The sequence below is a fragment of the Ornithodoros turicata genome, chromosome 4 (genome assembly GCF_037126465.1).
Source record: "Ornithodoros turicata isolate Travis chromosome 4, ASM3712646v1, whole genome shotgun sequence".
NCBI lineage: Eukaryota > Metazoa > Arthropoda > Arachnida > Ixodida > Argasidae > Ornithodoros > Ornithodoros turicata.
Window position 1 is genome coordinate 47,514,281 of NC_088204.1, and position 14,305 is coordinate 47,528,585.

Below are 14,305 nucleotides of genomic sequence, written 5' to 3' on the forward strand. Positions count from 1 at the left end.
ACTAACGTTGACGAGCAAACGTTGCATTGATCGTCGAAGGTGCCAAACTCTCGGCACAGTCCTCATGCATGTTACGCTCCATTAAGCATACAGGACTTCCTGGGACCGTCAGAGGGTTAATAACGTTCGGCATGCACATAGCATTAACATTTTCATTTGCTTACGCTACCATGCAACAAGAAGCTATATGGTTGCACGCAGAGTTCTGATATAGCTCTTTCTCTACTATAATACGTATTCGAATCTTGCGTTTCTTTTCAGTTCACATGTAGCTGATAAGGTGTGGAGGGGAACCAATGCGTGTGTTTCAAGTTTTGAAGGGAAACAGTTTACTTTCCAACGAACGTTTCATTGCTGTTTCGATTCTTGCTTTGCCATCTCTTTCATCGGCCTGAAGGAGGTGTTGCCTACCGTAGAGCTTGGTAGCTGATTCATCTTCCTGAGTTACTGCAGCACTCGAACTGGTATTCTGTTGCATGTATTACTTTCGATGTAGATTGCTTTTTTCGGTCGTTTCCATTCAAGGTATACGCGTTTTTCTTTCATTTTTTGTGACGCGTCCGTAATAGGAAGCGTTCCTCATGATTCTGTACAGAAGGGAATTTTCCAACGGAGGCGTGCTAAAAAGAGTAGAGATTTGTCCACACAATCATTTGCAGGTCATGACTACGGCGTCGGTGGGTAAAGGTGGGTAAACACAGTGAACAATACAGGGTGTGTGTGTGTGTGTGTGTGAATAGTGCCATGACGATGAACGTGCTGACGCCACAGCCGACCTGCAAATGACAGGGGCGTCATTTTCATGACGATAGCTATCGACGGCATTTGGTTACTATAGAGCAGTTTTTTTCATTTCTGACACGTGAACAATGTCTGATGCGGCGATTATCATCAGTCAGCATCATTGCGCCATTTACGAATCGTGCATTAATCGCACCGTAAGCTATGACCCCGCCAAGCACTCCAGAACAACTGTTCGTATGATAATGAACGTTTCATACATTGCAAGTGAGTTTGTCAAATGAATATTTATTCGTCGGTCTAGGTCACTGCGAACAAGCGGTAACTCAACGTCTTTCGTCCATAATATGAAGCGTTCCCCACACGCAGGGACAGATCGGGTACATGGATGACTACGTACCCTGGAGGTCAATGTTGAATTTATTCAACTTTTCCAGCTTTTTTCGTTCGGATTTTCCGAGCGACAAGCCATCAAGCAGAAGCTCCACACCAGCCTGGCGGTATCCTGACCGGTGGCGAAAACGGTGCGCCGTCAGTGCAGAGTGACAAGGGGTGAAAGTAGTGAGTTAGAAGGGCAATGGAAAGGAGCATACACATACAGTGAAGAACAACAAGACGTTCACCATACACTGTCACACAACAACCAGACGAGTGCGTGCTACGACAAGACACGTGCATCCCCATTTTTTTTCTTTATCACATCACCATCACTATCACAAGACAAGTGCCTTTTCATCCAGGTTATATTGCTCTTACATTGCAATGTGGGGGAGGTACACATTGCTTCCAGCACCGTGTGTCGCAGTTTTCCGGCACACGTCAAAAGAACCCCGGGTGGTCGAAATTATCCGCAGTCCTACCCACGTGCAACATGTCGCCACACTGGGCAGATAAACCTTATGTGTAACATCACGACACCATTATTATTATGCATACACCGCTGCAGCCTGTTAGTTACGTCAATCTAGATTTCGAGGGATTTGTCTTCACGTGATGCCCTCTGTCATCATTACTGATATAGAAAGAATGTCGTCTCACCGTACCTCGCATCGTACATGTGTTTAATTTGATTTTAAGAATACTTCCGCATGAAATTTCATGCAGGTAGTACCCGATTACCTGATTACCAGGTACCTGCTCATAGGTTGCTAAGTAAGAACGTGCTATAAAACGCGACAATACTTCTCTCCTCGCATCCGGTCAATTTTAATGCAGTTATTTTTTATTTATTTATTTCCGAAGAAAAAGGAAGTACAGAAAAAAAGCTACACAATGCGGCTTTAACCCGGGAGTTTGCACCGGGGACTCGTTTGCAGTCGATATTTCTGCCCCTGATGCCACAAAGAGGACGATATCTGGCTTAAGCAGTGACTGCAAGAGTTAATCCACATGGAAGTTATGATAAACAGTTTCATGTGGACGACTTTTCACGACCGTGTTCTACGTATAAGGTGAGGTTCAACACACGAGTACCGTGTGCTTACGGGATAAAAGAACGGCGGAGTGAGTGGGTATGAAAGGAGAAAGATAACAGACGAGCACATTCGTAAACTCTTGCTTCGTAGCCACAGCGTGCGATGACATATTGTACTTGCACCAACTTGGGCACCAACTTGGGCACCAACTTGGGCACCTCCTGAAAGGGAAATCTCGCTCCCTGAAATCGCTGAAAATGTACGTCTGGCGGGGGAATCTGACCCTAAACAACTCACCTGTGAGCCCTTTCGCTCGAAACCTCAGATACGCGTATGTTGTCGTGACAGTCGGCAGCGGACCCGCAGCTATTGGGTGGGGCTATCGGAGAATGTCCTCATCGGTTTGCGAGACCTTACCGACACGTCCCCCCTCCGTATTCTCTGCACCAGGTCGCAATGAATTCAGGAGAGAAGGAAGCCAATCCGCACCCACGTTTCCCTACCATGACATCACACGTACGTCATTCTGCGCACGGATCGTGTGGGTACCAATGATTTACAATACCGACAATAAACTATAGAGCTCGAGTGGGCGAAAAATGAAGCAGGGATTCAGTAAATGAGAGAATACGCAGCCTCTGGAATATTAGGACAGCTGCAGCAAATACCCAACCGCTATATTCTTCATCCCTCTGTTTACTGTACTCACGTATAAGGAATGCAAAATTACAATAGTGCGCGAGAAGAACACAGTGCATTACGGCTTATTAGATACTTGATGTGAGACGACAGTATTTGAAAGCTCTGCGGCTAGTGCACTGCATGTGAGGAAATAAACGAATATTGATTTTAAAAGTTGCGCGCATCAATATTAGACAGTTATGCAAGTGGTAAAACAGGCGAAAGTTGTTGAAAAGCTATCCATTTGGACGAAATTGAACACATAAAGAAATACCACTGTGACAAAGTGCCGCTGTACGATCCCACAATAGAGGAACATTGGCCCAACGAAGCCAGATTCCAAATAGTAGGACTTCACTCAGAAACAAACAAAAAAAAAAAAAAAAGAAAGAAAGAGAAAAGAAAAGGAAAGCAGTGCTCACCGGGAACCCCCTTAGCTAGTTTGGAAGGCACGCTCGGGGAAGTTGGAAGGGCTCGTCTTTGGGAGGGGCGATGGCCCCCGTGGGTGGGTGGCACAGCTAGAGTGGATAACGTGCACTGGGACGTCGCATCGTCCTCTCCGCTGAAATCGCCCTGACTGGGAAGCACGCTGTCCAGCAGGCTGTCGATGCTCGCCGACCGTCGAAGGCCAGGTCTCGACACCCTAACGAAGAAAGCACGTCCATTTCGAGTAAATCATGTCTAGTCCACAGTTTTAGTTCCAAAGACTTACAGCTTATTTACAGCGTCTCCGACATAAATTACTTATCCCGAGGGCATACTCAGTGACTTTTTAAGTTACGCACATCCGAGTTGTACTTCGTAATGACTACACTCCAAGAAAAAAGGTAGAATTTTCTACCGATTGAGCTGGTAGAGCAGGTTGAGCTGTATTCCAACCACATTCGTACTCAAACCAACTTTACCGTTTGGGTATAACTGCAGGGTATAAACAAACTACAGAGTAGAAACTGTCGTTCGACCAGCTTGGGTAGGAAATTCTACCTTTTTTTCTTAGAGCAAACGTGAGGGAGAGGAGCGAAGGAAACGGACGCCGCTCCTTTTGGAAAAGGTGCGCGTGTATTGGCCCGAAATGGTAGACGCAGAGCCAGGCAAGTTTGCGCACAGGGCAGGTTAAATTTAAAGCGCCCCCCCCCTCTCCCACTGCCGTCAGAAGCCCTATAAACAAAAAAATGAAACGCTTGTTTGCGCTGTCGACATCGTCAATTCAAATTTTCTTCGTTCCCGCTTTATCTTGCCCAACTAACCTGCTAGGGCCTGCCGTTCAGCGCCCTCTCAGGTGAGGGCGCCCGGGGCGGCTGCCCTTCTCACACCCCCGTCGCTATAGCTCTGGGTAGACGTACTGTCGTTCTACCAGCTTTGGTACGAAATTCTACCTTTTTTTCTTAGCTTAGAGTGTTAGGCACCGGAACTTTATGCAAATGCATTTTTTTTTTGTAGGCGTCTCTGCGAGCACCTTTATGTTTCCCCACACGTTTGCAAGCACGAACAGCACGAAAAGTATCTTTCGTTATGCATATACTCGCAAATTTTTTGCCGAATTCGTAACAGCGCATATGGCAACCTGCATGTCTTCGTGTATATTTACATGTTTCTACTGCACATTGTTTGCTCTGGTGTGCCTTCCCAGGGTTCCTGCCAGGTTGAGCTCTGACACACTCACTTTTCTGGGAGAGCACACATGATGTGTCGCAGCTGCACGAGTAAGCTGGAGCGCGTATAGTTTTAAACAGTCTGCAGGCGATGCAAAGGTTGCTAACGCTTCACCACAACGTTTTCTTTAACTGCGGCTCGCTGCTTGCTTCTGAGCTACGCTTGCTTCTGACTTACGCTGAACTGCGCAATGGCAGGCGACATTACGACGTCACTCCTGGGATCGGACGATGCAGCCGTTGCTCCCTTTCTCATTTTCTGGTTCATTCCACAAAGGTTAGACGCGCGCACGCAGAATACGGCAGAGTTCTCTTCTCTTGATTTGTGCCGCCTAATGCAAAGTGCGGCACTGCCGAAAACAATGGCTTCTCGTCTGAGGCAGTTGGCAGCTGAGTTCAAAGGCGTATTGAAAACGGACGGATCCGTCTTGTAAACGCTGTCACACGTTTTCTCGTTCATCAGCACTTGAAGGCTGCGAAGCACCAAGAGCACCACCTTCTACATCCAAATGTTCCGATTTTGCGATGGGCCTTTGTAGAGCATTTTGTGCTGCAAATATTCCCTTTTGGAAGCTGAAAAATCACGAGCTACGGGTATTTCTTGAGATGTACAGAGGCCGGCAAATCCCTCACGAGTCGACAATACGAAGCGGCTACCTACATCGTTGCTATCATGCTTCCCTACAAAACATCGTTGATAATCTCTAGTCACGGAAAGTGTGGATATCCACAGATGAAACAACAGACGCTTCAGGACGCTGCGTAGCTTCTGTTGTCGTCGGACCACTTGGGCTGGGCACATGTGAAAAGAGCTACCGACTTACAGTCGAGGAACTTCCAAAGGTCAATCATTCGACAGTGGCGCAGCTCTTCGTAGACTGTGTCCAGATGCTCAACGGGTATGTGGATGCAAATGACGTGCTGCTTTTTGTTACGGACGCAGCTCCTTACATGGTGAAGGCTGGTGCTGCTGTTCGTGTCATATACCCAAAAATTGTTCACGTCACCTGCGCAGCTCACGCGCGACACATGGTTGCAGTAGATGTTCGTGGCTGTTTCCAAAATGTTTATGACCTCATATCGAACACGAAGAAAGTGTTTGCAAAGAGTCCCATGCGCGTGCATCTCTTTAGGGATTTGGTGCCAGATGTGTGTGTGTGGGGGGGGATATGTTTATTGAAAAAAAAAAAGAAAAAAAGAGCCAGATGTGGCTTTGCCTCCTCAGCCTGTGCTGACCAGACGGGGCACGCGGATGGAAGCAGCAAACTATTATGCCGCAAATTTTGAAATCGTCCGTCAAGTGGTCAGCAAGCTCAAACAAGAGGACGCCGCAAGCATTTGTTCGGCGCATGCAGCGACTCGTTGAAGACGGCGTGAAAAATGGCTTAGCAGCTATTGAAGCTAATTTCTCGTTCCTTCCCGCTTCCATCACACAGTTGAAAAATTGATTCCCAGAAAAAAATCAATGTTGCAAAATGTAGGTGACTGTCTGTTCAAATAGGCTTTCTTCTTTCTTGAAGCGCATGATACAGACGGACTTGTTTGTCATGATGCGAAAAGTACCTTCTTGCTGGATTGGTGCGATCGCGTCCCATCCGAATGGCTGTTGCTGCTTCCTAGCCAGCAAGCACCACCGCACGAGTACGACGCAAATCGAGGAACGCCTTCACTCACAAACGCCCTCGACGGCTCCGTTTTCTTTCATTCGTGTCCTGTCGACAAAAGAGGTGCCACTTCGCACGCGCTTACCCTCGCGGATACGTAAATGTATTCAACTTCGCTGCTGTCAAACAAGGGACGCGTTGCGCGGCATTACCGATAGAGAAGTCGTTACGCAGCCCCCTTGGGTTGCTGTTTAGTTGAGGAAAGTTTGCACGGATGAAGTTAAAACGAACACTACGGTATATTGGTACAGAGTCACAACCGGTCACATGTACCTCTAAGTCTATGTGCGTGAACGATAACACGTAACAAAGGGAGCCTAAGGGTCATAGTATATCGACGCACATTCCACTGTAACCGTAACCCTCGTAAAGTATCCATGACGTGACTTCAGAACACACGACGTCAGTTTCATTCGCCTATTCGTATTCCAAACCGGTGAAGTTTTTTTCTTGAACCGAAAACCGTTAAATAAATTTTTCGGTTTCCCTCCTGAGCGAAAAAAACGTATACGGTTTCGATTCCGTTCCGGTTCGCAACAAAATAGCGTTTTTTGGGGGGGTTTTCGGTTCTGGTTTTCGGTTCGCTCCGACGCCCTGCTCTTTGATGCCTTTGGCGTAGAAACAAGTGGGCTGCTATCGTAGCCACTATACAGGACATATTTCTGGTGGGCTTCATCTGTGTGGAACGTCCTTCTTCCAGGGTGCTCTTTAAGGGGCCCAAACAAATGGTATTCGCTTGAGGCTAAATGTTTGCTGTATGAGCATGAGGCAACACCTCCTGCTGCTACCATCAAATTCACAGTGTGAGGCCATGAAAAACAATGACCCTTTCAGATAACATCCCATGTCTTTTCTTGCGGAGTGCGCTTCTCCCGGTGCCCCTTATCAACGGGAGTAGTACGGGCACTAATCGTGAACGCTTGATTCAAGAAGTCCACATGGACGACACCCCACATGTTCCAGAAGACAGTTCCCATGCCAGCCACCTTGTGAATGCACATACAGGGTGTCCACGCTAAGTGTGAACAGATTTTTTAAAAAAAGATATAACACTTTTTCCAAGATGAAATCAATTGCAATATAGCATATGCTAAAGGGCACTCCCTAGCAGGGCATTAGCAAAGTCCAAAGGCAATGTCTTAATTAACTGTTTAATTAGAAAAGCTACAAAGTTGTCCCAATGAGAACATCTGTTCCTTTCGGTCATCTGATATCGTAGCCGTTTTCAGAACAAAAATCCGTTCGATAGATCGCCCGCAAAAACTTCGTGAAGGGACGCCATTTTTTTCTTTATTTTGTTCATTGCGCTTCTTAGAAGACGCGTCTTTCTTTCACCCCCAATGTGAGAGGGAGAAAGCACTAGTAGGTACGCTTCGCGTTAGTAAGCTGGCAACCATGTCAGCAGTCATCAATAAATAATTTCGTGCTGTGAGGATCATGTGGCATAACTGAAACCTGCGTACGCATTGGGCTGCGTGTACGTCTGCGGGTATGCGTGGGGTTGTGCGGGTGTGGATGCGGGTTGCATCAATGACATTGCTCCGGATGCGGGTCGTGCTTCCGCGGGTGCGGTGCGGTAGCGGGTACGAATTTTCATACCCGCACTCATCTCTAGTAATAAGCACACCGATACGGCTCTCTATCTCACGCACTCGTACGTACAACACACCTGACTTTGCCACCTTCGCCTCCTAGAGCTTCCGACAGAATATCCCGCAGAGGGTGCAGAACGCAAGGCGCCGCCTGTACATTACTCGGTGCCTATGCCCCGCATGCACCCTCAGCTGCATTAGGTCATGCTCCTGAAAGTTCACAAGACTTTGCTCTGTAACGTATATACAGCCAGTACAGCCCACCCGTAGAAGTGCCTTGTAAATTGTTATTGCTTCATGAATAATGATACGATGCTCCATAAATACTGCGTGTGAATACACTGTACTATACACTTCAGTTGTTCTAATTAATTCTCTTATAGCCAGTCTGCTATATATTTTTCTGTGTGTGCCTCATATTCTGTGTACCTCGATGTCTCATCCTGTGATACATTGCTCATTAAATGTTCCTACACTATAAATGTGAGCTAATTCAATTATTAATGCGTCAGCATTAGGAGTGTCAAACTAAAAAAAAGAAAAACTGTATGTAAGTGTGTGTGTGTGTGTGTCCGTGTATGAGATGGTGAAGCCTGAGCGAGGCACAGGTATAAGTGGACATGTAAAGGGGACATGTATATAGGGAAGGTAATTAAGAGTAAGAGGTAAGAGTAATTAAAGTTAGAGGTAATTAAGGCAATTAGTGTAAGATATATGTAATTAAGAGAACGATTTTTTTCTCGAACCCTTTTTTCTCTGGAACGAAACGAACCCTTATCTCGGAGAGTTGCGACGCGGCCACTCTATGGAAAAAGTTACGGCGCATTTTAAATCCGATTGTTGTGACGGACAATGTTAGTGTCAGTGGCATCTCAGACGATGACCTTGCAAATCAGTTCAATAACTTTTTCTGCAATCTGGCATCGTTCGATGCTACTGACCTACCACCTCCATATTACCTCTCTCGTGACAATGTCACGGAATCGATATTCCTCACACCCGCAGTCGATAGGGAGCTAGCCACGATCGTCTTAAACTTGATTAATAGCAAATCTCTCGATTGCGATGGTTCACAGGTTAAACCGATAAAATGTGTTATTGATATTATCGCTCCATTGCTAGCGTATATATATAATTTGGCCTTAACCACTGGGACATTTCCTGAGCACATGAAAATCGCTAAGGTCACTCCAATCTACAAGAAGGGTGACAGTAATCAATTATCCAACTATAGGCCAGTATCCTTACTACCAGTTTTTTCTAAGCCGCTTGAACATATCATGCGCAAACGAATCACATCGTTCTTAAATAAGCATTCATGCATAGTGGAATCGCAACATGGATTCCGAGAAAACAGATAAACCGAAACTGCATTATTGACACTAAAAGAAAGCCTGATACGAAACTTGGAAATGAGGTTATACTCATTGAGGATATTCGTAGATTATTCTAAAGCATTTGACCTCGTCAATCACTCAATACTTCTTAGCAAATTGGAACACTATGGCATTAGAGGGCAAGCTAACCTCCTAGTAGAATCATACTTAACCAACCGTAAGCAATTTGTTGTTATTAACAATTGTCCATCAGAGATGTGCGGACTGAAAGTGGGAGTTACACAGGGAAGCATCTTGGGGCCTCCCACCGCCCACGCCAGCCTGCTGCAGCGTCGCCACGACAGCACTTTGCAGCACGCTGTCGTAAGCCTTCATGACATCCAGGAATACCGCTGCGGTAAGCCGGCCATCGGATTGAGCTTGTAACGTACGGGAGACGAGGTCGACGACGTTATCTATGGCAGATCTTTCCTGTATGAACCCAGCCAGTGTTTCCGGGAAGTACCCCGTGCTTTCCAGGTACCAGTTCAGGCGTGAGAAGACCATTCGCTCAAGGGTTTTCCCGACGCAGCTGGTGAGGGCAATCGGTCTGAACGAGTCTATGTTGTGCGGTGACTTTCCGGGTCTGAGAATGGGGATCACCATTGCCTGCTTCCACTCCATTGGAAGGGAGCCTGAGAACCGGGATGCGTTGAAGATTGCGAGTAGTGACTGGCGCCCACACAGCGGCAGGTTTCTGCGAGCCTTGTAACAAACTTGGTCCGCACCAGGAGTCGTATGCATGGGCGAGTTCGCTAGTGCCAGTTCCAGCTCCGCAAGCGAACCTTCTGGGTTGTTCGGTACGTAATAGGCTGTCACACTACAGATGACATAACGAATTAGAAACTGAATACCGGGTACGGAAGCATACCAGAAGTATTCGCGCGAACCGTCAAATGTCTAATTACATAAAAATCGTTAATTAACTTTTTAATTACAAAAGCTACGAAGTTGTCCCAATGAGGACATCTGTTCCTTTCAGTGACTTGATATCGTAGCCGTTTTCAGAACAAAAATCCGTTCGGTCGGTAGGTCCCCCAAAAATTCGTGAAGGAACACCATTTTTTTCTTTATTTTGTTCATTGCGCATCTTCGGAGACCCGTCTTGCCTTTGACCCCAATGTGAGATGGTGAAGGAGCCTCATGCAGCGAAGATGCCGCCACAGTGCCGCCTCATGCGTCGAAAATGAGCTTTAACTTGCGGAAACAAAACAAAAACACATGTATCGGGTGACGCTATCGGAACTGCCCTTATTTGGGGTTGCATTTCTGTTAATCTTCTTCCAGGAAGCAAGAGGCGACACTGTGCTCTTTCACCCTCTCACATTGGGGGCAAAAGAAAGATGGGTCTCCGAAGATGCGCAATGAACAAAATAAAGAAAAAATGGTGTTCCTTCACGCATTTTTTGCGGACGATCTACTGAACGGATTTTTGTTCTGAAAACGGCTACGATATCAGGTCACCGAAAGGAACAGATGTCCTCATTGGGACAACTTCGTAGCTTTTATAATTAAAAAGTTAATTAACGATTTTTAGGTAATTAGTCATTTGGCGGTTGAGCAACATATGGCCAAGAACGTTCGCCGGCCCAGAGATGATAGAAGTGAAAACAGCATGTCTGTAGCTCTTATAGTTTTTTTAAAATGAAAAATATGAATCGCCTAAAAAAAGACGCCCTGTATATTCTGTATCTTTTCTAATGCGGTGTCGAACCCTGTTGAGTAGTTCGAAGCGCAACAGAAACAAGCATGTGATACCAAGTATGGGCCCTCAGACGCCTTGTGCCAAGAGTTGTGGCGTTCTTTGTCAGACTGTTCTCCGTCTTCGTTTACTTTTCTTTTCATTTTTTTCAGCACGAAAGCTTTGGGTCTGAACGTCCTAATTCAGTTCATAGGCCTGCCACTAACGCAGGAACCAGTACAAAAAAGCAGTGTTAAAGACCTAAAGAAGTGCAGCCTTCTGCCCGAAAGTCTCGTTTAGATGCTCTCAACTATCTTCTTCATGCTACAAAAAAAAAAATATATATATATATATATATATATATAAATCGTTACAAAGGTAGGGAATGTAATAACTGCACTAGCAAACAGGTACTTGGATGTGGTCGCGCCAATATTGTACCTTGATTGGGCCCATATTGACTTCCCATTTACCCAATATGGGACCATATGTGAGGCCAATATTGAGCTGCTGCCTGGGCAATCTGGGACCTACATTGGCAATACTGGAGCTGAATATTGGCGTACCAATGTTAGGCCTTGCTAGGGCCGGGTTGCAATTGTAAAATTGGGCTAAGATTGGGAATCCGAGATAGCCAACATTTGTCCAGCCTGGGAGTTTGGGACCCATAATGGGTTGCTGCCTGGGATATAGTTCATTCGTCACCATATCACGTCCTTCGCCAAACCGTCTGCACCATTAGTAGACTCTTCCCCTTTATATCGTTTGTTCCTCACATTGTGTCTGTAATCTTTGCAAAATTTCAGCTTCTTTCACGTTCTCTTTCACAAAGATCTTAATTATGCATTGCGTTTCACAGCTATAGACACGCTGCTCGTCGCCACAGCGCGACTGAACGTACCGCTGACCGGGGAAGGATTGCGCTTCGTCCTCCGAAAGTTTTATTTAATTACATTTACTCACTGATTTTTCTCGAACAAAAGTCTCGGTCAACCTTGAACCACGTTTGTGCTCTTACAGTGCTCTGCACCGCAACGAAAACGTCGTCTCACTTTTGTAATCATTATCTTTTCATTTTTTTGGAAGTGCCTTTCTCAGGCAGATCATGAGCTCTAGCGACACCTTCCGTGTTTGAAAACACTTCCAGCTGTTTCAACGTGGGAAAAAAACATAGCCGAGAAAGAATATAAGTGCAATGGGTCATAAACCTCGTATTAGTGGTGAAGAAAGAAAATAATGTTGAACATAGAGAAATGATGCAAGCGAGCCGTTGTAAGCTATATGTGAATGTGCCATTCTCCTGTATCTGGGGCGACAGATTCAAGACTTGAGTCTTCTTCCTGTCCCCTTGTTCGTGTCCTCCGGTCCGTCTTCACCTCAGATTCACGGTGATGTCACAGTGATAAAGGAAACATTCTTGTAGCTGCGGGGTGGATGACGGGAGCTAGTACCTTCGCCTCGAGTGAAAATACCTCACTACAGGCAACAATGTGAGCCTACGTGATGAACCAGCATGTGCAGATCAGGCTTGCCGCGATAACAATTCACATAGGCGTCCATTCTACACTTCCCCTGAACTTCCCTTCCTTGTCCCGTTTCCTTCACCCCCACCAAAGAAAAGGACAATAACGAAGTACAACAATGTCATTTGTGTAAGTGCAATGGACAATGCTCACGCGTCGTCTCGTCGTTTCAGACTAGTAATCTCAGAAAACATGGTGTCGATATTGTCGTTTGCGTCTGCCAGAATTTGGTTTGGCAAGATAATTGTATGAAAGACGTACATGGAAGCATCCGAAGTAGGAGGAGAGCAGACGGTGCCTGTCGGGGAAGAACCTCCGGGGCTCTTCTGGATGAGCAGCCGGGCCAATTTGGCAAGGCCAACCCTTTGACTGCCGCCATGTTCCTGCCTGTTGAGAGTCCAAGTTTGTCCAATTCTGTTTGAGTAACTGAGACGGATTTCTCCTCGAATTTAGCATACTGGAAGTTTTTTCACCCAAATTTGCATGAATTTAAAGCACATGTCTATCTATCCGATTTTTATCCCCCGAATTTAGAAAAAATATATCCCAAAAAGTTCAGGCTCTACGAGATAGTAGATAAGTGGGCGAATCTTTAACGAGAACGAAAGACTTTATATTCCTCTCTAAAGAAAATTAATGACGAATTCCACTGGCTGCTGCAACGGAGAAAAGCTTACACTGTCGCGAGTTTGTAGTTACACTGGTCGTTTCAGTTCATGGATGTAAGAAACTAAGGAGAGGGCTATAAGATCGGAGGGCCGTGGGACCCCTCTAGCGGTAGCTCCTGGCAATACCACGCCCATGTAGTTGCCCGGTCATGTGATCCCCACATGTTTCGGCGTTATGGCGGTCTGCGCGGAGGCTTGGAAGTTTAGCAAACCTCATCTTCAACAAACCTCTTACCTTCAAGGATTCCATTTGCACAATACTTTGAAGGTTACGAGGTGTTTCAACATTTGCCGCGTGATAAATCACAGCAAAAGTTGAGCAAAACAGAAGAGAAGCCAGGCAATGTCACGAGGATGTACGTACGTCTTCTTGCGATTTAGTGATCCATTCCTTCCACACAGAGCTTGTTATTTTGTGTTTCAACGGGTATGATAACTCCAAAGATGTTATGAAACCGGAAACAAGTTCCTCGGCCGCAGCTGGTCACTGTATTCAGGTAAGATAATCCCACGGGCATGGAGGACGCCATGTTTTATGACGTCTTGCCGTGACGTTTATGGGTCACGTGTGTGGGCAACTAACCACAATGCCATGCGCAGGTCACAGCACGCCCGCTGGCATTGGGAGAGGCGTTTAGGGCATCTCCTTAGTTTCTTACCTCCATGTTTCAGTTCAAGGTACGTCGAGTTTCGTTGGTCGCTCCAGAACGACCTACACTGACGAGTGGAACACCAGTGTAACTCTCACTACACCGAAAATGTCGGAGGTGTAAATCAAAACACGCGCTTATTCCCGGTCGTACTCCTTCCTTACATCTGCATACTAAACTGTAAACGAAAACGGTTGCCAGAAAATGGTTGTAAACTATGAAAGCACTAGTCGGTGAATGGAGTGTATGTACGCTTTTTGTACGTTGGATTGGTTTGGTTGGATTGGTAGGTTTTGCAGATGCATATAGTATTTCACTTAATATTTCACGGTTTTCTGTTTTCGGTCGACACACGCACTGCCTAGTATGTTATGGTTAGATAGCTGGTGTAAACTACACTGATTTTTCTACAATGGATGGACCTACATCGGTATACTACAAACGACTAGTGGAATTCGCCATTATTCTGATTTTTGGAACGTTAACACACACAACCTTAAAATATTGTTAGGGATGTGTACATGAATAATTGTGTCCTCATTCATTTGCAGTTACATTAGCGATTATTATGTGACTAATTCAAAAAGGATGAAAATATATTTGAAGCACTATAATGAGTCATGCGACTGCTATATGTAATATATTGCTTGATCTACTTATAA

At 45.7% G+C, this 14,305-nt stretch overlaps 1 protein-coding gene across 3 annotated transcripts in view; it reads right to left on the minus strand.

Annotated features, from left to right (window-relative positions):
• LOC135391500 (ankyrin repeat and fibronectin type-III domain-containing protein 1-like) overlaps positions 1–14,305 on the minus strand; it is an 865,331-nt gene that overhangs the window by 96,209 nt on the left and 754,817 nt on the right. For all 3 annotated transcript variants that reach the window (XM_064621768.1, XM_064621770.1, XM_064621769.1), the window contains 3 exons: positions 12,587–12,712; positions 3,260–3,480; positions 1,142–1,246 (listed from right to left, as the gene is read on the minus strand). In XM_064621768.1, the coding sequence (XP_064477838.1) occupies positions 1,142–1,246; positions 3,260–3,480; positions 12,587–12,712 (452 nt within the window). The remainder of the gene's footprint in view (positions 1–1,141; positions 1,247–3,259; positions 3,481–12,586; positions 12,713–14,305) is intronic.